This window comes from Megascapheus bottae, chromosome 9 (assembly GCF_031878675.1).
Source record: "Megascapheus bottae isolate mThoBot1 chromosome 9, mThoBot2.hap1, whole genome shotgun sequence".
Taxonomy (NCBI): domain Eukaryota; kingdom Metazoa; phylum Chordata; class Mammalia; order Rodentia; family Geomyidae; genus Megascapheus; species Megascapheus bottae.
The window spans coordinates 63664456-63691866 of NC_143517.1; the positions used below are offsets into that span (position 1 = coordinate 63664456).

The following is a 27411-nucleotide window of genomic DNA, read 5'->3' on the forward strand; positions in this document are numbered from 1 at the left end:
GTTTCAGCCACTCAGCCTGTTGTCTGCTGTGTCCCACCTAGTCAGACTTCTTGCCAAACCTTTTCTGAGCAGCTCATCAAAAGTAGTGATCTCCTCTAATCCAGAAGCTGGTACCTAGTGCCCTGTTATGATGACTTAGTAGCATTTATTAAGCTGAATTCATCTTATTTGATCCCTTTTTCACTGATCATTCCCTGTTTCAGTGTAAAATCATAAAGGCATTTATTAAGCAATAAAATTCAATAACACACTCCTTAAAAGACTCTTGTTAGCATCTATTTTGTGCTTGTTGTTACTTAACAAATTGAATTTTGGCTTTGTAGGAATGGTCACATGGCTTTCATAACTTTGGAATCCTATAACATTAGAACAAGTTATTTACCCACTGGGATTTTCATGCACTGATCCCACTGCAGGATATCTTTCTGCTACTGGATATAAACTATCTGAACTTACAGTGAGATGTGAAACAAGATTGTTCTTGTTTTGGCTTTAGTTTCGAATGAAAGAACTAAACTTTAAAATAGTAAGTAAGGCAGTTTGTAGTTCTTTATACCTCCAGCTTCTCTGTTCAGTGCTTTACTGACCATTCTGTGGTCTAGAAGATTATGGCAAAGAGAATTAGGGAATCCACAGTGATGTAGCATAGCCTCCATTCACTTTCTCATTTGTTTTTCTCCATGGATTGCCTGCCCCCTGTTTGTCAGTGGATATAGTGACTTTTACTAAATCGTTTTGGACCCTTAGGATGGTCCCTGTAGTCATATGGCTTGTCCTGTGTTATTCTCTCTAGTGGAACTATGGCATATATTTTGGTCCTTGCCTTTGCCATCTGTGTGTTTCCAGGTATTTTTTTTTAAAGTCTGTCTTAGCCTCATTTTCTTGTGGGTAGATGAGCAAGATAGAGACCATTCTCCTAGTATCGGGGTCACATTTGAGTATGACTGAGCATATCACCCAGACGTATTCAGTATATGTACTCTTTAGACAATTTTATTTCCCACTCTGTCCTTGAGCCATAAATTTGGTCTTTTTGTGACTATAGTGTCCTAGACTACCTAAATACCTTAATTTGGCAGGAGGTGAGGGGGAGCAGATACCTGTTTCTTATTTGCTATAGTTCTGATATGGATAAAGAATGTCACTGTATCAGAGGTATAAGTGTACATGAATGAAGATTGGGATGTTAGAAAATATAAATGCTGTGGATTTGCTTGCAGAGGAAGAGGAGTTACAGCGCGGCCCGTTGGGGTCAGTGTACCTCGAGGGACACCAGCTCCCAGGGGAGTCCTTTCCACCCGGGGGCCAGTGAGCCGGGGAAGAGGACTTCTTACTCCCCGGGCAAGAGGAGTGCCTCCAAGTGGGTATAGAGCTCCACCGCCACCCCCAGCACAAGAGGCCTATGGAGAATACGTAAGTGCTACTGTCACTGTCTTTAAATACAGATGTGGCCCTTGGCACCTTAGCCAAGTACTCTTCCCCTCCTTCAAGATACTGAATATTACTAGTTTAGCAGATATGTATTGTATGATAAATAAATGTTTGGTATTAGAGATATAAATACAGCATCACATTTTTCATCAAATGCCTGAAGCTAAGTATGGAAGAAGAATTTCAGTGGTGGGGAATTAATAAGAGATAAAAAGAGATATGTTATCATGTTCTTACATAAATTTATTGGAGCATTCTTCATATTCTACTTTAGATTGCCTCAGAATAATATGGTCATTAGAAAACGACTGCCTAAATGTGACACGATTATTCTATTTTTTAAATGTGTGCTTTTAAAATTCACAAATTTTCAGTGAAAATCCTTTTCACCAAAGAAGCAAAAGTTTCCTATTTTACAATTGATGCAAATCATTTATCATTCATTAATTGTTTGATATAGTTAATAGAAATTAACAGAAAGAAACATGACCAGGGGAGAAAAAGTAAAAGCAAATGAATTTTTTGTTTCTTGGTTTGGTACTTGTAACTCTTAAAGAAAGAAAAGAGTTGATGAGATGATAAGAATGGCATTGACAGAATTGAATTGCTAAGTATTCCGCTGGGGAGATTTTCCATCCACTGCCATAGATGGGCCTGGCTTCTTTGAGAAGAAGAGGGGTGAGAACTCTGAAGGGTTCACCCTCACTGCTAGTACTCCATACAGTACCTGGGTTTATCCCAGGTGCTGTTGTCATTGCACCTGGGATTTTTGCGAGGCACCAGTGCTCTTTCTGCCTCTTCTCTAGAATCTGATATCCATATTTGCCATCATTGTTTTAATTTGTATGGAAGGCAGCACTAACAATTATTAGTTTATAAAGTAACAATTATTGCATAGTTTAAATGATTGGGGGTTTTCCAGGTTTTCTTCAGGTGGAACAGTGGGTACACTATTCCACAAATACTGTCAATCCTTACCCAGTAAAGGAAGTTTTAAAGGTTCAGATTACAAATAGAATCATTGTCTTAGTAACTGAAAACATGTTATTCCTAGGAATTCTTCTCTAATAGCCAACAAGGATTTTTCATCTTAGCCTCACTAATATGACTTATAATATGACTACTATGAAATCTTTAGGAACTGTACACAGGTTGCTGGTATGAGGAGAAGACACAGCCTCTCTATCCTCACAGTGACTTAATCAGCAACATGCTGATGTTCTTCCTCTCCTGACCCAGCTCCAATTAAGTTTCCCCTCCTAAGTGCTTCATTACAGCTTGGCATTCATTATCTCTCTGGAGACATTAGCCATTGGTTTCAACATTTGAAATCCTGTGTGTTATTCACGAAGTGTTTAGCTTTGAGCATGGGAAAGAGAAAAAGAAAAAAAAAAAAACATTAAAAATATTTCTTGGTTTTCTTTAAATAGGATGAGTATACTTATATGATACCAGTTTAGAAAGACCAATGCCCTATAAAACGGAGAAATGATTATTCATCTTATTTCAGAAGTCTCCTTCACAAATACTAAACTACTCCATTGAGGTAAAATAATCACAACAGTAAATTCTAAATTCATGCAGGGGTCTTTCCCCATCCCCATTTACCCTTTAATCTTCAGCAGCTAGTATATCTGTATCATAGTAGGTCTTTAGTAAATCTTCACCAAATGAATCAGTCCTGTCAAAACTAAGTTTCAGGCAGCTGTCACCTGTGGAAAATGAAGTAGAAATGCTTTTTGTTTGGTTTTTTATTTTATACATACACAGTAATTTATATGTATTATAATTTAGCATATTAACTATAATGTAATGATAAATGTTTTTCTAGTTTTCAGATCACTAGCATCTCATTATTTATTCTCTTCTACCCTAGTTGATTGAACACATGGTAAATATTTACTGGATTAACCATAGAGACTTGCTCAGTTTTCCTAATGCAGATCACCATCGATTTGACTGGTGTTTGTGTCCCTTGCAATTCAGATTCTTACATTGGTCCTTGGGAATGGAAAAGCATTAGGAAGGTGGAGATGTGGGTAGGATCTAAGAACATAAACAAAATTCCTAAAGCACTACTGTGATATTTATTAGCAAATGTAAAAATGTCATTTTCACTAAGAATTTCAGAGCATCAATACCTGAAAAGGGCTTATGGTTCTTTTGACTTCAAAAATATAAATTTTAAAGATGTCTTTGAGGCTGTGCGCTTAGTTTAGTGATGCAGAATTTCCATAGAATCTGTGAGGCCCTTGGTTTAATGCCTAGCACTGGAAAAAAAATTAAGTTTTGAACAAATTCATGTAGATATTTCTGTAGGGCTCATTTGAATATAAACAACATGGGTTTTCTTTGGGTACATCCATTTAATATTTATTATCTGAGGCCATTATTTCCAGAATGAAAAATCAGATGATTTCAAGTCAGGGGCTGGTAACTTATGCCTGTAATCCTTACTACTGAAGAGGCTGAGGTCTGAGCATCACAGTCGGAAGCCAGCCTGGGCCGGATGTCTGTGAAACTCTTATCTCCAGTTATTCACCAAAAAGCTACATGTGGAGCTGTCACTCAAGTGGTAAAGTGATAGCTTTGAGCACACATGCTCAGAGACAAAATCCAGGCCCTGAGTTCAAGCCCCAGGACTGGCACCAAAAAAAATAATAATAAAATAAAATAAAAATCAGTATGGTTTTCGGTTCCTGGCATGGCTGCTACTTATTTTGAGGAAGTATGCTTCAGTGTTCCTTGTGTTTTGTCTACTAAAATCTAAAAATAATGTACTTATATTGGTTTAAGTTAGATAAGCTAGATACAGCTAATGGTATATGTTCTAATAAGATTGTTTTTACTAAATAGTCTCATTAAAAGCTTTATTATACTGAATGGCCTATTGAAATGGAACTGATTTTTGGAAAGTTAGTTGGTTAGATATCTAATCACTTTAAGTGTTACCTGAACCAGCTATCCTTCATGAGAGTCAATGTTAGAGAAGCTTTCTGAGGGTATGTCATGGAGAGGAACATCTGTTGGGATATAAGTGTATTTGACTGAGTATTATTCTAAGAGTACACAAAACATGCATGGTGGCCGTTACTCATCTTCTCAAAGAATGCTTGTTTTTTTTTAAGAACTGTACTTTTCTGCCTTTTGACTGAAATCAAGTGTGATATACATTGATATCAGTTTAATATCAAATATATCCCCTTTCGGATTTTTGGAGCAAGGAGAGGGAATTCTATCTACCCATGAACCATACACCTCTGTGTGCAGTGCATCCTCTTGGGAAATTAAAAAAAAAAATAGAGCAAGGCCATTCAACATGATTAATCTTCCTCTACTCCTAGAAGAAAATATGTAAGGGAATATTTTTAATTATTTGACTCTAAATTGGAACTCTGCTCTACTTTTAACTTAGGAATATTAAAAATAATTAGCAGTAACTCTTCATCTCCTTTTTGAGAACTACTTCTTTGCCAAATTGACATTGATTTATTACTTATATCCAAATAATTAAGTACCTGAAAAATTAATTAATGTAATCCATAATAAATTCCCTGAGAGCACATTAACAATTCAATATGTCCCCGTAATTATGCAGAGTGACATGCTTGACAGATCCCTGCTTACCTGTGGATTCCAAAAGTGAAATCATTTGTGATTAGTTGCTTTAAAGTCAAACCAGGGGATAAAAAAGAGAAACCAAAACAGTTAATCAGCATAAGTATATGTCTCTAACACTTGTATGATCCAAGTATTATTTCTGAAGAACCTTGTCAACCAGTTCAATCTCAGCAGCTGAAAAAATGAAAATTCAGCCTTTACTGGGTTGTAGGAATTGCAACTCATTTTCTCTGAGTTAGTTTGGAAAAGGCAGAAACAGTGAAGATTTGATGGAAAGGAGCAAGGCTAATCCACTGAAGGAGGTGAAGGGAAAAAGTGTGTAGACAGAAAGGACGTGTCCATAAAGCCCGAATCCCTTAACCTTTCATTAGTTTCTTGAGCCTGTGGATAAAATCAGGTTTTTAGATCCCCAGGCCCAAAGTCCAGGAGTCCCAAGTTAGGTCCTGCCACTGACCTCATGTGCATACAAAGAGATATTGTGAAGGGCAGAGGAAGGAGTTTTATTATCATATGACAGCCATAGGAAGAGGTAACATTTTGGTACACTTTCTGCCATATTCAGTTATGGACACTGGTTTCAAATTAAAAAGGGAGAATTGCAGAAGAGGGTAATATAGGGTTGTGGATGTGTAGTTAAAATAGTCTTAGGTTACAGGTATTTAGCCTGGCTGATCATTATTTCAGTCTTTGTTTTTGGAGGTGTTTTAGAGACTTTGTTAACACTTTATTACCAAAACAGATAGAAATAAGTTGACTGGCAAGTGATCTCTGTTTTTGGCTATTCTGTTAAGTGTGATAAGAAAATTGCCTGTTTGTGGGGCAGTTTGCTTTCCATACAAGATATGTTACTGGTGAATGCTGTTCTTCCTAGGGACCAAACGACTGCAAGATCAAAGGCACAGATGCAAAATGGGGTGAGAGAGTGTCCAGCATTTAGTTAATTCACAGGCCCAGGTAGGACATCTTTTAGGTTGTAGTTAGTGGTAGACTTGCAGGGGTTGGCTTGGAAGCCAGAGGCCAGGGTTCATGTTCCAAGCAGACACTGGCATCCTGCAGAAACCCTGTTTGGTAGTTGTCTCAGGACTCCATACTGAAAGGTTCTTTCAATGTGGCTTTAGTTATAGTTTTTCAATTCTACAACCTAAGCACATATCAACTACTGAAAACAAAACTTAGTATTTTTTCTCTGTTCTTCTACTCTCAGTCTTTCACTTTTTGCATTATATTGCACTGTATGTGTGGACATTTCCCAGACTATGCAATTCTCTGTGCTGGTATCAGTTCTGACACTAACTACCAGGAATTAGCACAGTTAGAGCAGACCCCGTGAGACTGCTCCCTCTTCAGAAGCCAGCACTTACTTGTAAGCCCCTTGGTTACCCATATCCTCTGTCTGATTTGACTACAAATAGGAGGTTCTCACAATTTCCTCCCCAACTTTGATGGTTTGATAGTAGCTCAGAGCTTACATAAATCCTTACTATTACTGATTTGTTTCTGATGTCATAAAATAACGACTCCACCTTAAAGATATTTGACACAGCTTACTAGTGATGGTATCCCAGGAGCACAATTTTAGGTTACCTTCAATGACATGATCTTCAGTGGCATTGTATAGGAACTTTCATAGCTATCACCATCTCCCCCCTAAAGAGAGAGAACTAGTTTAGACTTCTAGAAGGATCTTAGTCTCTTTACGATGGATGTTGAGGCCCTCCTGCGTGATGTCTATGAACCTTCTTTATTCCTGTTTTAACTGCTTAGTCAGATAAACTGACCTCATGCTCTCCTCATGCTCTGTCCATATCAGTTGCAGTTCATTTAAGCATACTCACATGAACTTCTTTCCATATGTGTTTTGTTTTGAATGCCCTTCCATGTATTATTCTTGCCATATGCTTTTGCTACTTAATCTTTAATTGTGAAGCTTTCTAATTCAACATTGTTAATGTCAAAAGACATAATTACGTTTTGTTTAAAGACCATAGTTGTCTTTTTTAGTTCTAGAGTTGAATACCAATTTATTCCATAAAGCAGAACAAATGTTTAATGAGGCAAAAAGGTTAGATTTTTTTTTTAAGTCAGTCATGGGGCTTGAACTCAGGGCCTGAATGCTGTTCCTGAGTTTCTTTTGCCGTGCATGCTAACACTGTACATCATTGAGCCAAGGGCCATTTCTGGTTTTTTGGTGGTTAATTGGGGAGAAGAGTATCATAGCCTTTCTTGCCTGGGCTACCTAGATCCTCAGATCTCAGCTTCCTGATTAGCTAAGATTATAGGTATGAGCTACTAGTGCCCAGCAAAGAGGTTATTAGTTTTATAGATAAAAATCTGATTGGTTATTTCTAAGTTTCATTATAAGATAAGGATAAGAAGACAGAAAAATAACTGGTTAATGGTTTACTTTTGGATACAGCAGAGGAAACTTCATGTCAGTTGAAACTGGCCTACTTGGGAAATTTGGTTGTTCATCTTTCTAACTTGTGATTTCTCAGAAGATTAAATAAAATATTCATTTTCAGCTTGGTGACATAAAAGATTTATCATAAGTAACTGTTGTTAAGACTTCAGATCCCTGCCAGAAAACCCCCTACAGAATAGTGTAATTTGTATTTATCCTTCAGTCGCATGGCTCCTGTCAATTTAATACTATCCCTACCTCAGTACTTGCTTACTTGTGTGTCTCTAGTAGACTATCATTGTCTTTTAGGTGGGAGGTGTGTTTTTGTTTTATAAACTCCACTTACCTAAAGCCTTTTTGTGGTCTGACATTTAGATAATAAGTATGTGGAAGATGGATAATTTGACCTTTCTTAATGTCTACATCATGTTGTGTGCTAACATACACTTTTTTAGTGAAATAAAACCGAGTAGCTTTAACTAAATTTAGCAAATATAACACGGTCCATCTAATGAGTAAATGCATATTAAAAATAATTAATTGAGAGTTAAATATGCAAAAAACATGATTTTAAATTCTTTTCTCAGTGTGACTATTGTGTTCTTATGCAAGTATTTAACCTTTCTGGACCTTGGCTTGCTTGCTTTATTTATTTATTTAATCTGCAGAACTGTTGATGATAATGTAGCTAGTAGAACAGTGTCAGAGCACCTGATGTCCTTCACCTCTGTTTAATGTGAGCATTCTGTGATGGATGTGTGCTTCTCTTAAAGCATGGCTTCTACTATCAACATAAAGATGGTTTTGTAATACCTAATTTTATCAACCAGAAGCTTTGATATGGGAAAAAATGGTACAGAAAAACTAAAGCAAACCTTTAAATCTTGGCAGATAAGTTAAAACTGTCTATGGTTCTTTTGAATAGAAGTTTCAAAAATATTTTTAAATAAATTTGGTAGACATACATACTTAAAATACTTTAATATAAACAAATTTTATTAGACATTTAACCCTATTTCCTAAGTCATTTAATTATGGTCATTTCTATTCACTAGTTTCCCTATGTAAACATTTAGTCATTCTGCTCTTTGGAGGCTTAGCTGGTGGGTTCATCTCCTATTTAGACAGTGTGATGGTGCATTCTAGATGCAGTTATGCAAGTTCATGAGAATACGAACCCTCTCTAGCGGGTATGTGGTATGCTTTTATTATCCAGTCATAACATACTTATTGAACAGAATATAGAATTGCCTTTAAATCATCTCATGTGATATAGTTATGCCTACTGAAAGAGAGAGCAAGGAAAGGCTAGTCTCTGAAAGCTGTGCTTTATCTTAGGTGTAATTTTTAAATTAAAGAGATAGTGGAATTCGTTGTTCAGCTCTGAGCACCAGAGCCTAGTGCATTTGTATGCAATGTTCATGTACCTTCCCTTCAGATCCAGTGGTGGGACTTTCCAGGAGGGGCAGGATTTTGAGGTACAGTGAGTCATGCACAGTGCTGTACACTGTTGCAATGCACCATCCCTGGATGAGCCTCACCTGAGAAGGAGGGGTTGGGCTACTGAGCTTCAGACCAGCTGTCAAGTCCACACCAGCCTGTGACTTCCTTCCATGAAGGAGAGAACAAGCCAGAATCGGATAGATCCCAGGCTCTTTAGCCATTACTCTAGCATTTATTCACTACATTCTCACTTGTGTGATGTAAGGAGCTAAACAAGAAATTAGAAAATGAACAAACGAGTATAGAAATAGATTTAGAGACAGAATCCAAAGTGTGCATAAAGGTATCACTACACATGAATGTGTTTCCAAACAGCTCTTCCTAATAAATCTTACTAGTTAAAGAAGATCCCTTGCTTCCTGTTGCTTCTTTACTAAAGAATCAACTAGAATCTTACAGCCAGTGAAGAAATTGTAGCTTTAATTTCTTGGAAGTACAGAGGAATAGTGCTAGTATTTTTCTGATATTTGGAAAATACTAAGTTTAAGTTAACAGAAATAAAGTAGCTGTCATTCTTTTGTTGTATATACATTATTACTCACTCTTCTATTCTCTTATTCTCTTCATTTCTGTGAAGGAATATGCTTCAGCTGAGAACAGCTAAAGCCCAGAAGGCTTAAACTAGCTCATAGTTTTCTTCCAGTCATAGCTGTAGTAAGTAAATAAATCCATGTAGCTTACTTCCTGGTAAGAGTTTTCTCAGCATTTTATGGGCATTGGTTATCTCCTTAAACCATCACCACAGTATGAGTACTCTTTTAGAGTCACACAGATGGTTAAGGCAGAGCTAGGAAAAATTTTGGTAATTGGCCCTATCAGTTTCATCTAATCCCAAACCTTGTCTTTGGACATAGATGACAAATGTAGAGGCAGAGCATTCAGTCTCCTAGCATGAAGTTTGCTATGTAAAATTTAAAACCAGTAGTATATAAAGAGTAAATTTTATCCATCTTTTTTGCCAATTGTACATTATTTTCTCAGAGATAACTTAGTCCAAGTACAAAGAGCTAAAGAGGTTATTTTGAATAGAGGTGGACCTGAACCTGAACACACATGCCTGACTGCCTATTCTGTTGTTTTGTTACCCACTGTGATGACACAGAAGTTGTCTTGTGCAAAAGTAATGCTACCAACATAAATAGTATCCTCATCTGTGATGAATGAATGCAGGGACCAGCACTTCCTCCATGATGATGAGTATAGATTCTTCTGAAATTTTGATGTTAAGGAACATCACTAATGGCCTTTAGGGAAGACCAAATGTTTTTGTTTTTTTGTTTTTTTTTTTTGGCCAGTCCTGGGCTTAAGCTCAGGGCCTGAGCACTGTCCTGGGATTTTTCTCAAGGCTAGAGCTCTACCACTTGAGCCTTAGCACCACTTCCGGCTTTTTGTAAGTATGTGGTACCAAGGAATCGAACCCGGGTCTTCGTGCATGCTAGTCAAGCACTCTACCACTAGGCCAAACTCCCGGCCCCACCAAATGTATTTTTTAAGTATATTTTATTCTTTAGTGTTGACTGTGTTTAATAACTCACCAGCCACATAGTGCTCCTTATTCTTTTTGAAAAAATGCTAGAGTTCACCTGAAGTTTTAATTACATGACTAGCTTGGGGATTGTACACAGAGGAGGGTAGTACTGACAACAGATTTTCCCTGTGCAGTGACAACTGGCGTAATTTGGGCCAGTTAACTAATTTCTTAACTGGTTCAATTACCATGTTTTCCATAGTGAGAAATTAATTAAAACAGTGTGCAGATTGTGAAAAGGTTATTTATGAAAATGTATTTTAAATATGACTTGAATAGCCTAGGGATACTTTTTATTTTAGATAAAAAGATGACAGTTCTATAATTTTTTATATTCACTTTACCAGAAGCAAGAGTAAGAACAGCATTACATAGTTTACTGGAAATATCTATCTGGAGTCTCACAAGTCCATCTTTTAATCTGTTCCCTTAATTGATTGAATGGTTGGTTGACTTACTTTAGTAATATAAAATTTAAGAAGTAATTTTTGATTTTCAATCTTGTAAGTATGGGCAAACAGGGTGGGGCAGAGAGCTTTTTTTTCTCATCAGTTCTATTTAGCTCGAAATCCCTATGTAAACAAGATGAATTTTAGGGCTGTATGTCTGCTTTTTTCCTCTCTTTACCTTAAGCAACAGCAGAGTACCTCATGGGAGTGGACAGGATGCTGTAAAAAGCATGTACATTGCCAATTCGAAATAACTGGTGAATGTCAGCAGTATATGGGGACACACGATATAACATAGTTGGTTACAGGAAAACTCAAGAGCAAGCCAACTGTGTTCAAATCTTCTGCCTTTTTTTTTTTTCCTGGAGTAGTGGTTATACAGGGCTTAGTACTTGATTGACAAGTGTTCTACCAAGTGGTAGAACCCCTAGCCCTGTTCTGCCTTTACTGGCTCAGTGACCTTAAGACAAGTATACAACTGTTCTCTGTCTTGGATCCTAATCTGTAGTAGAAATACGTTGTTCTGAAAATTAATTTTCATACTTTTTATACCGAACAGATAAAGTACATGTTTTTTTTTCTTGTTGACATAGAAAACTTATTTTTCTGTCATTGGAGTTTTATCTTTTTAGGGAAAAAGATGCCTCAGACATTAGTTTATAAAAGCATATGATTCAGTACTATTCATACCTATAGAATGACCGAATTGAAAAGGTAATTTCAGGTGTCAGTGAGGTGAAGCATGGTAGGTGCTCTCTCCTCTGCAGGGCAGACATTGAGGCCCCCACTGTGGAATGATGTTCTGTGCTGTCTTCACAGCCTAGCTTCCCTTCCCGGGATGCAGAGGTGCTGCTGCTTCGGGATTCCTCCTCAGAGTGCCCACAAAGATGCACCTGGAGACTCGAAAAGACCTGTCAACAGTGCAATGAGTAAAATACATTATAAAAAAGTCATGTGGAACAGTATTTGAAGCCATGAGGCAAGCTAGTTGCTGCTCTGTACAGCAACATGGATGATTTCCCCAGGCACAAATGCTGAATGAAAGAAATCTGACACAAAATAGCAGTGACTCCCATTCTATGAAAGCCTTTTGATGATGCTGAAAGCATTGAGAATAATTTCTAGGCGAGCAGACAGTAACTAGAAAATGGTATAAGGCGGGCTCTGGAGGCTGTCAAGGTACTATTTCTTGGTCTGGATGGTGTTTACACCCAGAGTATAAGCAGCTCTGTTCACTTGATGATAGCTGTGCACTTAGGGTTTGTATCTATTTATGGCTTGTCTTATGCCTGTATAAAAAGTTTTAAAATATGGTCAATTTGTGAATTAAGAGAATTGTACTGCTAGAATCACCAGACAGTCTCATAGCAAAAGGTACATATCCTTTTGTAGGATTGCTGTTAGGCCACATGATAATGCAGAGATTAGAGTAGGAATAGTCCTCATGGTAGTATTATAAACCTCTGTTGGCCTATTACTCATATTTTCATCATATATATGTCTGAATTTTGGTAGGATAGGATTTCTGTTCCAATGTCTCTCTTCTAGTCATTATGCTACAGGGGCTATTCATTGTAAGGAAGTTACACCAAAGAAGATTGAGTGTATGGGTGTCATAAAAAACCATCACTGCCTCTGTTGTGCTCATTCACAAAAGTATTTCTTGAATGCTCAGTCTGTGGCAGGCACTGGGATGCAGTGAAAACAAGGCTGAAGAAGGCTTTGCTCTTCTAGTGGGATATATAGACAAAAAGCAAATAAATATTAGATATTACTAAGAAGCAGCTCCCAGACCCTCTTAACTGAAAATGACCACAAAAGGTACAACAGAAATACCAGACAAAATCTTGGAAGGCATGAAAACTCCCGTTTTTATGTAAAGAAAAATAAAAGAAAATGCTGAATTAACAATATGTAAAAAAATAAAAGCCAGAGGTAAATTTGGCTTTCTAATACATTTTTCTCTTGGAGCATCTTTCTTATCAAGAGTTCTTCCTCTGAAATGAAAAAAAAAAAATACTTCCTTGACTAGCAAGAGTGGTCCATAAGTGCTATAGTCTAAATGCATAGAATTTCATTTATTTTATGCAGAGTAGATATCTTAGGATGTCAGACTTCTGTCTTTGGGATGCTGTTTGAGAAAGAGAGTTGAGGGCTTCTGCTGGTGTCTAAAAAAGGAAGCAGAGAAACTTAGTCAAGTCTTGGAAGAAAGAAATAAAGAGCTTGGGAAAACTTTTTTTTTTTTTTTGATGTCACCACTTTTGGGTGAAATGACTGTGAACTTACTGGTGTATGTTTGGAACCCAGAAGGTTTTTCCTCCCAACAAAATACAAATATGCATTCTCTCTGGTAAAGCGCACTAATACAGAAGTTCAAAAATATATAGTTATAAGTAATAAAAATTATAAACATTCAAGAAAAAGTCACCATAATGAAGGCTACAGTACAACCAGGTCACAATCTAACTATGCTCGTTATAACCATGGAATATAATGAAACTAAGAAATAAAATATTGAGATAAGTAATTCTACTAAGCAAGGAACTGTAAAATATAAAAAAAAATAGGCTGAAAGCAACTTGAAAAATAGAAAAACTGAAAGAATAAATGAGTTTGGTACCAGATTAGACATAGTGAAAGGAAAGAAAAACTAATTCACTGGAAGTTAGATCAATTAAAAAACATAACACTGGAAAGCATTATATATGACATGAGAATCTAACTTCAGACAAAAAATTTCAACATGATGCCATGTTAATAAGGAATTAAAATTGTTTCTCCCTTTTCCCCATTTTTGTAGTGTTTTGGGTTTAAAATAGAATTTTCTTTAATGTTCTCTTCACAATTTTTCTTGATATCACTCATGGGATTTCTAGTTTTATGCTCATCAATATTTTACTATTTTTTAGTACATAGGAAATGAGATGATCCAAACAAATAAAATTATACTACAGCTAGATATGTACTGAGAGAGATGACATTCTAAAAATAGTTGACATAAACACAGACTAAAGACAGAGAGAATGGCACCTAATCTTGGCTCATCAGTTCTTTATGTAAAGCCATAGAAGTTAATCCTAATATTGCAAAAATACTAGAAATACATTTTAAACAGAGTTTAAAGAATGTACTTTGTTAAACAACTGTGACCAGCATTTTTCATATACATTTTTTGGTTAATCATTGCATGACCATGGAAAATAGCCAGAATTTGTGTCTTGATTCCTGTTTTGCAAATCACCCAATTGGAGTTCAGGAGATTAGTGATCTCTCTAGAGTCAGCTAATAAGTCATAGTTGTCATTCGAACTCATCACACTCCAAAGAGTTAGAGGAAGAATTAATATTAGTTTGGAATCCACATAATGTATTTCTTACAGCCATGAAATAAGGAACCTGGCCATGTGATTACATTGTCAAGTCGTAATTTAATGCAATGATCTTAGAAATTTAATTTGTGGTTTTCATTTTTAATTATAAGGTTCCTTATATAAAGTTCTTAGGTATTTATCACTTTTATTAAAGTCAAGTATTATGTGGCAAAGGCCTCAAAACTGAAGTAGTGATTGTAAGCCAGTCAGTATTAAATTCTACTTGTTTAATATGGGTTTCCCAGTTATACTCAACTTTGCTTCTGATATAAATAAAACTAAATAGATCATTCTATTTTCTTATTCTGGAAGATACCTTTTCAAACCAAGATTTTTTTCTCTTAGATCAGTTAGAGTTTTATAGGTTAGGAGTGGTAAGTGGTAGACACTTTGGCTCCATGTCCTCCCTCACCTTGCTTAATTACATTTCCAAGCTAGAAATTTGAATGTGTAGCTTAATGAAATAGCAACTCTGAATGAGGCAGGAATGAACAATAAAAATTCAGCACATTTGCTGTTTTTAATAATGTTGTTCTGACTTGCAAGAAAAAATAGTTTTGAAGGACGTTTTTATTCAAGGTAAAGAATACAAGACTGATATTTAATGTTTCAAAAAAATACTACAAGCGCCATGCTATCAAAATGTACAATCTTTTTATTAAAAAGATTATATTTTATTCTTTTTACAGTACTGGTATGACTTACTTTCATCTCAAAGGAGCATTTATTACATTTCCTTCCATGTAGTTATTAATTAGTTCTTTATGCATTCAGCAAACATTACCTCATGTCTCCTGTGTAGCAGAAAAGAGATTACAGCCTAGTGCTTCTTTTAAGGATCTTGTAGTGAGAGAGAAAAGAGCATTACAGGTGCTGTGTGTATGCAAGTTTCCATGACAGAGCAAACTGGGAGAATGATAATTTAGCCGTGACTGTTCAGATTGTCTGATCAAAATAAGAGGAACATGCCACAGCAGTGCTGCTTCCAGGACCCTTCATCGTGGGTTGCAAAGCAGCAGTGCAGGTACAGAAGGTAAAGCAAGGCAATAAAGGCAAGACTCAGAGGAATACAAGTTTGTTGATTATCTTAGGAAGCAGAAGAAAATGAATGGGGAGTTTAAGCAAGAAAGTACTGAATAACTCATATCCATAGCGAAGTCCATCTGTAAAACTGTCTTGGCATGAATCCTGTGTGAAATCGAACTTTGCTCTCTCTTTTTTGAAGTTGGCATATACAGGGTATGCTTTTTGTTTTGTATTGTTATTTAAAAAAAAAATGTTGTAAGCCAGGCGAGGTGGCTCACGCCTGTAATCCTAGCTACTCAGGAGGCTGAGATCTGAGGATCAAGGTTCAAAGCTAACCTCGGCACAAAAGGACCTGAGACTCTTATCTCCAATTAACCTCTAGAAAATGGGAAGTGGGGCTTGGCTCAAGGGTTAGGGTGGTAACCTTGAGCTGAATTGCTCAGGGACAGCATCCAGGCTAAGTTCAAGCCCCGTGACTGTTCTTTGTGAAGAACACTGTAGCTTGGCTTGGTTTTTCTCTTTCTAGTTTAACAAGTATTTTTCACTATACTCTTATTATATGTTTTTTCCCATAATAGGAAATACATAGTTCTTTTGTCAGTATTCAGTTTGTGACAAACACTATAAAATACTAGTATTCATCTATAAATTATATAGAATAAAATGCTATCTAGTATTACATGTTATATAGTAATATATAGTATTATATATTACCCATAATATATAATATGTATAATATATAGTATAATACTGTGTCCTCCAAACATAGTAATACCTCTTTTTTTTTTAACCTCTGTTTCATCCTTTATTCCCAAGCTTTATCAGCTTCATTAGCTGCAAAGAATGAATTGTGTATAAGCAAAAACTGAAAAAGATCTGCAGTGTCCAAGAGGCTTGGGCTTAAAAATATTAAAGAGATCTAGATTTTATCAGATCTATAAACAAAAGAATTTTTAAAAGCAGTCATAATATAAAATAGCAACTCCTGTAACTTCTTCAAGTTTTATCTTCTTCAGAAGTTAATTCAGTTGGCCTCATTCTTAGAAGTCTCATCAAAATTCTCCACACGATCTGGAACTTCATCATCATCATCTTCTTCCTCTCCAGTAGCAAGTGGTGCTTTTTCATCCACAGACTGTTTGGGCAGAGCTTCAGCCAGTCTCCTTAAACTAGTCAGACTATCTGCACCAAGCTGGTTCAAGATGCTGGGAAGCATTTCTGTCAGCTGCTTTTATCTCAACATGGCCTATAGTGGTGAAAGTATTTGCTGCCAAACAACTTCAGGGTTGTAAAGTGGATCACTGTCCCTTGGTTTGTAAACATATTCACCTCCCCAATACCAGAGATATTGTTCACACCTTCTTTAAGGAGAACTGAAGTTTTTTGTCATCTACTGTAGCTGTTCTGTGAACCACCCTCTTCTTTCTATGAACCGTTAGTTCCTTTTCCGCCAATGCACACTTGTGCCTGCAATTTGTTGAGTTTTTCTTAGTTCATGAGTTTCTTTCATCTTTTGGGAACAGAAATGGGGCCATGCAGGGGCCTAGGGTTGGCACTTAGCAGGTCTCGGGCAGACCAGCTGAGATTAGGCACACATACGCAAGAAGATAAGATGGCAGCTAGAGAGTCCTACCTTTTTTATTACTGTATAACTTTCTATTTTGGCTCTTACGTTTACCAAAATGAACTCTATTCAGAGTCTTTGAATTCAGAGTTCTTAGTTGATGGTCTCTGTACTTTGGATGTGGCTTCCTGTTTTCTTCTGTCATCCATAACATTTCAAAAGCAGATACCGTTATTAAGGACCTCTGCTTTATATTGAATTGTTTCTGTTTTTCTGCTATTAAGATTCTTTGTTTTTGTTTTTCAGTAGTTTAACAGTGACATATGATTTGTTTTTGTTTGTTTGTTTGCTTTCTTTCTTTCTTTTTTTTTCTTCTGATATCAGTTGTGAGGCTTGAATTGGGCCTGGTACTGTCCCTGTGCTCTTCAGCTGGAGGTGAGCGCTCTACCACTTTTAGCCACAGTGCCACTTATGGTTTCTGGTGGTTCATTGGAGATAAGAGTCTCAAGACTTTCCTACCTGGGTTGGGTTTGAACCACATTCTTCTCAGCCCTCTGAATATTTAGGATTACAGGCATGAGCCACCAGCTCCTGGCAATTCTCAACTTTTTTAACTGTTGGGAACTTACTGAGCTTCCTGAATATGTGATTTTTTTTTCATCAAATTATGGGAGTTTTAAGCCAGTGTTCTGTATTTTTTCTGCACCTTTAGTCTATCTGGGTAACTCCTTGTACCTGTTTTCATTTCACTCTTCTCATGGTGACCCCCAGGTCTCAGATGTTCAGTTTTTTTTTCTTCAGTTTGCTTTCCATTATCTGTTCCCATTATCAAACCAGATAAGGTCACTTCATCACTTAAGTTGACTGACTGTTCTGTCTAGTCATATCTGCTGTTGAACATATCTTTGCAAGTTAAGAATTTGTTTGGTTCACTTTTGTATTTTCTTTATGCTACTGTTTTCTCCTTGGTGAGACATTGGATTCACACTTTGCTTTAGTTTTTTATAAATGGCATCTTCAGTTCCTTGGCTATATTTAGGAGAGCTGATTTAAATTCTTTGTGTAATAAGTTTAATTTCTCAGCTTCCTTAAGAAAGATTTTTATCAATGGCTTCATTTTCTTTCAGAGGGGTCATAATTTCTGGCGTATGTTCTTTTATCAGGTTTTTGTTGCTTTGCAAAATTGGACATAATGCAATATACCAACTCTGGAAGTCAAATTTTTCTAAGATATTTGTCTTTGTTATTTGTTTAGTTTCTTTTCTAAACTGATTCTGTACAGTCTGTATTTATCAGTGTGTTACCACTGATGTCTCCTCTGCATTACTGCTGTGCTACTTCCGACTGTAGTAAGATTTTTGTACGAGGTGAGCTTTAAGTGGGGCAAGCACAGTTACAGATAGTTCTCTGAGAACATGATGTTGAAAGAGCTTCAGGTTTGTTCTGGTTTCTCCACCTACGTACTGGCTGGGCTCTTCGGCTTTTAAGGCTTTTCAAGGGCTGGGTATAAGGAATGGGAGTTGACAAGATAAAATATCATGAAGTAACTCATGGGTTTTTTTTTGTTGTCGTTGTTTGTTTTTTAACCAAGGTTTCACCATGCATTTCATTTCACTTTTTAAAGTAACAGTTCTAGGTCTTTGGTTAATTGCCAGGATCCTGAAATGATGATCCTGACAATTTGTTTCAATGTCTTTTTGCTTTGATAGAGGGAATGTTTAGTGATCCTTAAACTACCATTTGATCTTAAGCCACTCTGTACTTTCTTTCCATTCTACTTGGACATAGAATTTAATATTTGCTGTTTCAGTGAAATGCACTATGAAGAATGATAGTTTCTGTCCTGAAGCTTCTCTGAATGTCATGCTTCTGTTATGTTATAGGACTATGACGATGGATATGGCACTGCTTATGATGACCAGAGTTACGATTCCTATGATAACAGCTACAGTACCCCAGCCCAAAGGTGAGTGATCCTTCACTGCCACACCCACATGAATACCTGCATTCTGTGCCTAACCCCAACCATGTATGGGATGTGCTCTGGGAGATGTGACACCAGGCAGTGCCTTCTCCTGGTTGGAGGAGCACAATCTCTTCTGCCTGCTAGTAAATATTACCCCATCCAGATTTACTGTACTGTTAAAGTGCTCAAGTTTATTCCAGAAGTCTGATCTCAGGAGGTTTAACCTCAGTCCTAAGTCATGTGGCAACTGGGAACTATAAGAATGACCTGCCTTGTCAATTTGTGGAAGAGAGAGTGCCAAAAGATCCAGGGTGGTCGTGGCTCACGCCTCTAATCCTAGCTACTCAGAGACTGAGTTCTGAGGATCAAGGTTCAAAGCAAGCCTGGGTACAAAAGGAACAAAACGACCAATCTCCAACTAACCTCTAGAAAATGGGAAGCGGGGCTTGGTTCAAGGGTAGGGTGGTGGCTTTGAGCTGAAGACCTCAGAGATAATACCCAGGCCCAGATGTAGGTTGGTAGCCTTGAGCTGAAGAGCTCAGGGATAGCGCCCAGACTGAGTTTAAGCCCTATCACCCACACACCTAAAAATAGAAAATGCCAAAAGATTAGTTTCATACTATCTATAGGACATTTCCATTTATTAGCAGTGATGCTACTGTTTTCTAACATCTTTAAATTCCTTCTTGTGAGTAAGGAGTGAGGCTGGTCATTTTGAAAGGAAGTTACCCAGTTACACACACACGTACACATTCAGAGGAGAAAAGAAAGAGTTCTCCAGATTTCGCTTCTGATAATATCTTTTGATGGTCATTAATAAATGAGTCAGTGTTTATTCACTCAGAATATTTTCCTACATTCCTAGAAACTTTTTGTTTATGCTTTGGATGACAAAGATATGAATTAAACAAAATTTTGGTTTTACACTGATTATAAAGTGTAAGTAAATATCGACTATGGTTATTTTAAGGAGGCATTAATTCACTCACATGGTGCAATTCAAGCTTTGAACATGCAGCTTCTCTTATTTCTTAATTCTGATCATAGGATAGAGGTTAGTATTAAGCAATTTCATTTTTTTCTCATAATGAATTATTTACCGTATTATCAGTGGTTGACAATTGGCAGTCTTGTGTATCCTGTTTGTATGCTATGGTATGCTGGAAATATAACCACTTGTATTTGTTGATCCCAATGATGTATGTGGGGAATGTTGGATAAGAATTTTTCAATAGCATCTCATTTAGCTGTGAACAACTTTCTGAAATGTGTGGAAATATTCCCATTGAATAGATAAAGAAAGGGTGTACAAAATTAAGTAATTTATAAAATTCACATAGTAAAGGAGTAGATAAAATTCAGTGTTAAAATCTCCTAATTCAGGGCCAGGAGTTTGGCCTAGTGGTTAAAGTGCTTGCCTAGCATGCATGAAGACCCGGGTTCGATTCCTTGGTACCACATACAGAAAAAAGCCGGAAGTGGTGCTGAGGCTCAAGTGGTAGAGCTGTAGCCTTGAGAAAGTCCAAGGACAGTGCTCAGACCCTGAGCTGAAGCCCAGGATTGGCAAAAAAAAAAAAAAAAAAAAAAAAAAAAAAAAAAATCTCCTAGTTCTAAGATTTGTCCTGTGTACGAATGGGTACGAAAATACTCGACCCTTCTCTGATTTTGTTTAAAAACATAGTTATCCACAAATACTTGTGGTAATTTTCTTCTTTTAAAAAAATTTTTAGGGTATAGTTTTATATTAAACAGCATAAGCTGGTCTCAAACTTGAAGTCTTTCTGCTTCAGGGTCCTGAGTATAGGAATTACAGGCTGGTACCACCATACCCTGTGAATGTTTTGGCTTTCAGTCTTAATTCTTCAACAAAATCTTGAATCCCCACTGCATTTGTTGTGTGTGGTATATTTCTGACACTGTTTACATAAGTTTTGTATGACTGCTATCTGAGTCAGGCAAACGTGTCACCTTGAACACTGCCTTTATGGTGGATTCTGTGCTATGGAAGAGGAATCGACTGAAAGAGACTTCAAGCCGTGCTCGTAATGGCCTACTAATGAGTGTGAACTTGGTTGGTGTGAATGAGTGCCAAGCACACATTCCTAACCTTAGCTCTTTTCTAGAGTCTGACTTCACTCTGTTGTTAGTCCTGTCTCCATCTCTATTCCAGGTTCCACGTGTAGGTCTTTCAACATGTAGTTGAAATGCATGCATGTAGGGCATGCAACAAGTGAGTTGCATGCTATTGTGAGGGTCTGAATACCTGCTATGTTCCAGATACTCTCCTGGTGCTTCTTGAATTTGATTTCAGTTAATGTTGGCAGGTACCAGTCCATTCCTGTGCAGTAATATCATTAACTATACTTAAGAGATAGAAAACTGAAATGCCACTTTTTATTGAAGTGCATATGTACTGTAGGATTATAATCCTACAGTACATATGTGGAGTTTTTAAAATACATATATTTGATACAAAGAACCAATTTCAAAGTACTTCTTCTGTTAAATGATTTCTCCAGGGAAGCCATATCTCAGTGAATTAATGGAGAATTAGAAGGAGCCCTCTTTTTTAAATTACATATAGACGTTAACCAATTACATGAGTACACGTTTAATTCAAATGAGAATAACTATAGTTAAGTACATGATGAAATAAATGAGTGATATTTAGTGTGAGTGAAGAGTTTTGTAAAGCATGGGGTATTTCCACCCAAAGGAAAATGATTGATTATAAACGTATCTTTCACCATTCACTCCATCCGTATCTACTGACTGCTTTTTGTAAGCTTTATGTTGCTTGAGTGCAACAGTTGTTCAGAAACTATGCCTATCCTTTAAAAGCTTATTTGTTGAGGAAAACAAATATTAATATTTAAATGCAATGTGATATGGAAGACATTATGAACAGTCTGTATAAAGATTGAGTGTTTCCACTATAGAACCTTGATAAACTCTTGTTTGGGAATTTCAGTGACATACCCCTTAAAAGGTGAATTTCACAAAAAGGCACAGAGGCATGAGACCCAAACTTCTGTATGAGAAGCACTCATAATTTTGTAGTATTAAGGTATGTGACACAGAGGAGTAATGAGAGAGAGATGGGATGGAAGGAGAAGTTACCTCGTGTTTCTACTCTAGAAGCTAAGATTTGATACCATAGATTAATAGGAATCCTTTGAAGAGTCATGTGCAAGTCCTGTGCATAGACTTGAATTTAGAGAAATTATCTGACAATGCCAAGTCTAGATTGGCAGATGGTAAGCCTACGGGCAGAGCCCAATTAAAGATTGGTACATTATAAATTATAAGCCCTTTAAATGTCAGAAAAGATTCACCGAAAAAAACAACTTACATGACAGTCAGCCCACCTTCTTTGAAGTAATCTTTTCTAGAGCTACAACCTGTCTTACCTGGAGGAATATAGGGAATTATGTGAATACTACTATGTACGTGGGCAATTCAGAAGCCATTGGGTGTTAGGTATGCATGGCATGTAAAATAAGCACCTTCTTTTAAAGAGGAAAACGGGTTTGCAAAAATTGGATAATTTGGTTAAGATCACAAAACTAAAGAACAAAGAGAGTGAAACTTTGAAATTTGAATCTAAGTTTATTTTATTGTTGGGACACAGGCTTTCCATGCATCCCTCCCAACCTTATCTGACTAGTGCTGCACTGTGGTGAATTGAAATAAAGCAGCTCTTTATAGAGTTGGGTGAAGAAATGGATTTATTCATTGTGTTAGTTTTCTGAAGTTGCTGTAACACAACACTATGATATGGATGACTTATACAACAAATTGTATGTGTATATAGGAGAGACAGACAGGAAAGAGGGAGGGAGGGAGGGAGGGGATGAAGAGAGATGAAAGATATTCTGGCACAAAAAGGTCCCAAATCAAAAGGTGGGTAGATTGTATTTCTCCCAAGGTCGTCTCTCTTTGGCTTGCTGACTTTCTTCTGCATGTTGTATCTACACTTGTTGTTGTTGTTTTGAATATGAACAGTCAGAATGAATTAAAATCCACTCTGAGGGTCTTTATTTCCACTTAAATTATCTCTTTATAGGCCCAGTTTCCAACCAGTCATGAGCCCTGGTGCTGAAAAAAAATAAAATTCTCACTAGACCAAGAAGTGGTACGAAGTCATCTTGGCTCCAAGATATTTTGTTTTGTGTTGTGTTACCCTGTCTTTCACCTCTCTTTTTGCATGGTTTTTATTTTAGTTGCTAAATAAAACAAGTTCATATTTGTATTTCCCACATGCAGAGCTGTGATAGGAATGTGAACTGTTTCTCCAGTGCTCAGCTTTTGAAAGGTTAGTCCCTAGATCATGGCACTATTTTGAGAGGTAGTGAAAAGTGGAGGAAGAGCCTTAGCTAGAAGAAATATGTGAGTAGGAATGAGCCCTAAAGTCTTTCCCTTGGGTTCTTTCTGTCCCTTCCGTTTCCTTCCTGAACTCTTCAACCAGAAGCTCTTCAATCAGACACTTCTAATATCAAGATATTATATACCCAGGCATGTGGGGCCAAGCAACCATGGGCCCTCTGGAACTGAGCCAGAATAAACTTTGTGCCTTGTCTTGTCATGGATCTTGTCAAAATGAAAGCATATAGTGTTTAAAGAAATACTTTTAAGGGGCTGGGAGTTTGGCCTAGTGGTAGAGTACTTGCCTACTATGCACAAAGACCCAGATTTGATTCCTCAGTACCACATATATAGGAAAGCCGAAGTGGTGCTGTGTGTGGCTCAAGTGGTAGAGCACTAGCCTTGAGGAAAAGACCCCCAAGGACAGTGCTCCTGAGTTCAAGCGCTAGGATTGGCAAAAAAAAACAAAAAACAAAAACCAAAAAACTTTCAAGATACTTTCCAGACTTCATTGTACTTCAACCCAAACTAGAAATTGCCTTATATGAGACCTGGGCTTTAAAAATTCAACACAGAATTTCACTTAGGCTGCATATTGAAGATGTTGGCTGAGATCAGTGAAATTAAAATCTTTGTCCAATTTTGCATATGATTCTTTCAACACATTGCCTGCCACTGTTCTCAGACTGTCTTGAATGTCAACACAGTAGATAATAGCCCGTAATTCAATGTAACACTTAATGTCTGTGTTTTGGAATGTGTGGATTTGAGACAGTTCTGGTCCTGTAGATTAGTTTTATGCTTTGGTACTGTCAGTTTATAATTTGAAAGAATATTTTGCCTTCTAGCAATTGTTGAGTATTAGTACAGGTCTTCTTGAACTTTTTTTTTAAGAGCATAGAGATATTCTTGAACTTTTTTTTTTTTTGAGAGCATAGAGATATTTTGGAAATGGCATTTAACATCCTGCTGTAAGTGGGACTACTGAACAGAGGTTGACACTGCACTGTCTATTGTAGGAGCCAATGGCACAAGTATTCATACTTGAAGTCAGGATCCCTTGCTCAGTAGTTTTATTCACAGCTCTACCATTTGAGCCATACCTCTGTGCTTGGTTATTTTTTCTTATTAAAAATCATGGCTAGGGCTGGGAGTGTGGCCTAGTGGTAGAGTGCTTGCCTAGCATGCCCACAGCCCTAGGTTTTATTCCTTGGTATCACATATGCAGAAAAAGCCAGAAGGGGTACTGTGGCTCAGATGGTAGAATACTAACTTTGAGAAAATTCAAGGACAGTGCTCAGGCCCTGAGTTCAAGCCCCGGGACTGGCAAAAAAAAAAAAAAAAAAAAAAAAAAACCATAGCTAGGAGACAGTTTGGAACATCTTCCTCATGGGCAGGGTTGTTACGTGATCCTGGCTGCATCTGTCTCTGTTCCCCAGAGGAGGTGGACAGAGGGAAGATGGACCTTACCAATTCATTTTCACATTATTTCAGTGTCTGTGTTTAATGCTTTGTACTTTGAAATAAAAAGTAATTTTACAGTGCACATATTACACATAAGAACAGTTTAGTTTCAGATTCAAAAATACTTTTCTTTCTGATACAAAATAAAAATGTTTCCAACATTTGGAATCCTTTGCAATAGTAGTTCATAGTATGACAGACCTGTGTTCAGTCCCTTGCCATTTTGTGGCTCTATGATTTGGATGAGGGTGTTATAAACCCTTTGAAGCCAGAGCTAATGAAGTATATGACCTGGCTTCTTTCTTTGGAAGATTGACCTAAGATTGATGGAGACAGGGGAGCATATTGTTTGTTCTCCCATGATGTTCTCCCCTGTTCTCTGCTAGATGACTAAAGGAAATGACTCGTTTAAATCAGCCAATACCCTTGGAAACAGAGTAAACCCTTTTTATAACTTTTGTCCACAGTTATATGACACTTCTCAGTTTACACAGGATCCCTACAAAAAGTATGTACTGAGCCAGGTGCCAGTGGTTCCTGCCTGAAGTCCTAGCTATTCGGAAGACTGAGATCTGAGGATCACAACTCAAAGCTAACCCTGGGCACAAAAGTTCATGAGACTCCTATAACCAGTTAACCACCAGAAAAGCAGAAGTGGTGCTATGGCTCAAGGGGTAGGTTAGTATCCTTGAGCTGAAGAGCTCAGAGACAGCACCCAGGCCCAGAGTTCAAGTCCCATGACAGACAAAATAAAAAAAGGATGTACTGGACAATGTTGCAGGACCCTTCATAAATGTTGTATAGTGAATTCAAGAGAGCAGGAGTGCCTTGAAAGGCCCTTCCCCAAAAGCACAGTCAGGGTCAATATCTGCTGTACACTGGGTGTTCTGAAGGTGATCAGTGACAGTCCACGGGAAAGAAAATAGAACAAGATGGCAGAGTGGTATGGCTGCTCATTGGGTACGTCTACTGTGTGGAAGGGTTTCTTTCAGAAATGCATTTTAAATTTCCAAGTGATTTTATAATGCTGTATGTTACAGAAACAAATTCCTCTTATTAGAAACTTGTACAAATTGGAAAATTTTTGTCCTAGTTTTGAAATACCTTGTATTAGATGTAGACTACAAATGACTGTTTCTACTGCATGAAGAAAAGGTGTCAACACAAGTACTGTGAAGAAAAGAGAAACTTCTCTACATATAACTTGGCTTGGCAGTATTTACTGATTACAGAGCTTCTGAACTCTTTGGTGAATAAAGAAAAAGAAAAGCATATGATAAATGCCCTTAGCCCATAGGCCCTGCCCTGGCGTGACTTGGGGTATAATTTTTATTCCTGGATGAATATTATAAATGTATCTATCTTAATCCAAACAAAGTCAAATCAAGTAGCTTGCATTTTGTATCTTACCTATACTTTGAATATCAACCACAATTATCTTCGTATTTTTGAGCAATTTTACATTCTCCGAAGAACTATTCACCTCCTATAGTGACCATAAACTAAATAGAATAGAAAGGATGTCAAAGAAAGTGCTAATAGTTTCCTGGAACTATGTTCATGGCTGTGTAGTACAAACATTTAACCTCTGGAATTTAATTCTATAGGGATATATAACTCTGATTCACATAATACTTTTGTTTGTGTTTTTTTCATTTCATCTTCTTAAACCTCTGTAATTTTAATGAAAATAGTTTAAATTCCTGAGAAGGAATTAAAAATGATAGCTATAGTGTTGAGAATCCACTGAATATATAGCACCCAGCAGCCTGTTTCTTTGTTATCTTCGGTTTCACATCATCCTTTGTGTCAGGTTTTCCATAGAAGGAAGCTGAAGAGCTAGAGGTTTCACAACTTTGTTAAGAATACATAGTTGAAAACTACTTGAGCCCAAGGTAGTGTTGTTTGTTTGTTTTTTTTCACGTAAAATTTGTTTCCGTTTTTAAGATCATAACTTGTTTTGTGAGAGAGCATAGCATCAGCTTCTGCGTCCAAATAGGCAACATGACAGCTCTCAGAAGTTGAGGGTATTCTTGCTGAGTTTTCCCAATGTGCCTGTTGTCTAGTTCATAGTAATTTCTGTTGGATCTGTAGCACAATGAGCTCTCTTCTTCAGAGAGCTTGCATGTAATTTGGAATTTTAACTTTGGAAATGATGATCTGCTGCTTAAAATACAACCATTTAGCCATCAGTATAGTTGTCTACTGGAAAATAATAGGATAAGCTGTTTAGGACTTTGAGAAGCAATGTGTAATGATTTGTTCTAAAGTTCAAATTTGCTATATTAAATTTTTATTCAATGCACTTTTAAGATTTTATTAACACTGATTTTTTACATCATATTTCAAGTGTCATGTTTAACAAACAACTATTCAAGAAGGGAATCTATATGCAGTCACTGGCACATAGATTTTAGAACATAATTAAAATTAAGCTGAGGGTTTGTGTGTCAAAGATATATATTAATCTATATAATAAAACATATAGAGTATATATATCCCATCATAGATTTTTTATGTCTATGTAGTTATGTTTATATCTCCAAGACCATATCCATAATCTTGAGTACCCAGATATTGAGTCATTGCTCTTGTACTGTTTGAATCTAATATCCACATATCAAGGATACCATGTGTCTTTTGTTCTTTTGGTCTTAACTTATTCAACATGATTCACTAGTTTCATCCACTTCCCAGCAAATGCCATTATTTTAATCTTGTCT

At 36.9% G+C, this 27411-nt stretch overlaps 1 protein-coding gene and 1 pseudogene across 3 annotated transcripts in view; one reads left to right on the forward strand and one right to left on the reverse strand.

Annotated features, from left to right (window-relative positions):
- Positions 1-27411, forward strand: part of Khdrbs3 (KH RNA binding domain containing, signal transduction associated 3) — a 138897-nt gene that overhangs the window by 70991 nt on the left and 40495 nt on the right. For all 3 annotated transcript variants that reach the window (XR_016536718.1, XM_090339449.1, XM_090339450.1), the window contains exons 6-7: positions 1221-1413; positions 18777-18859. Coding sequence is in view for 2 of the 3 variants with exons in the window: in XM_090339449.1 (XP_090195575.1) it covers positions 1221-1413; positions 18777-18859 (276 nt within the window). In the remaining variant the exon portion in view is untranslated. The remainder of the gene's footprint in view (positions 1-1220; positions 1414-18776; positions 18860-27411) is intronic.
- On the reverse strand, positions 16354-16839 carry LOC150059282 (transcription factor BTF3 pseudogene; annotated as a pseudogene).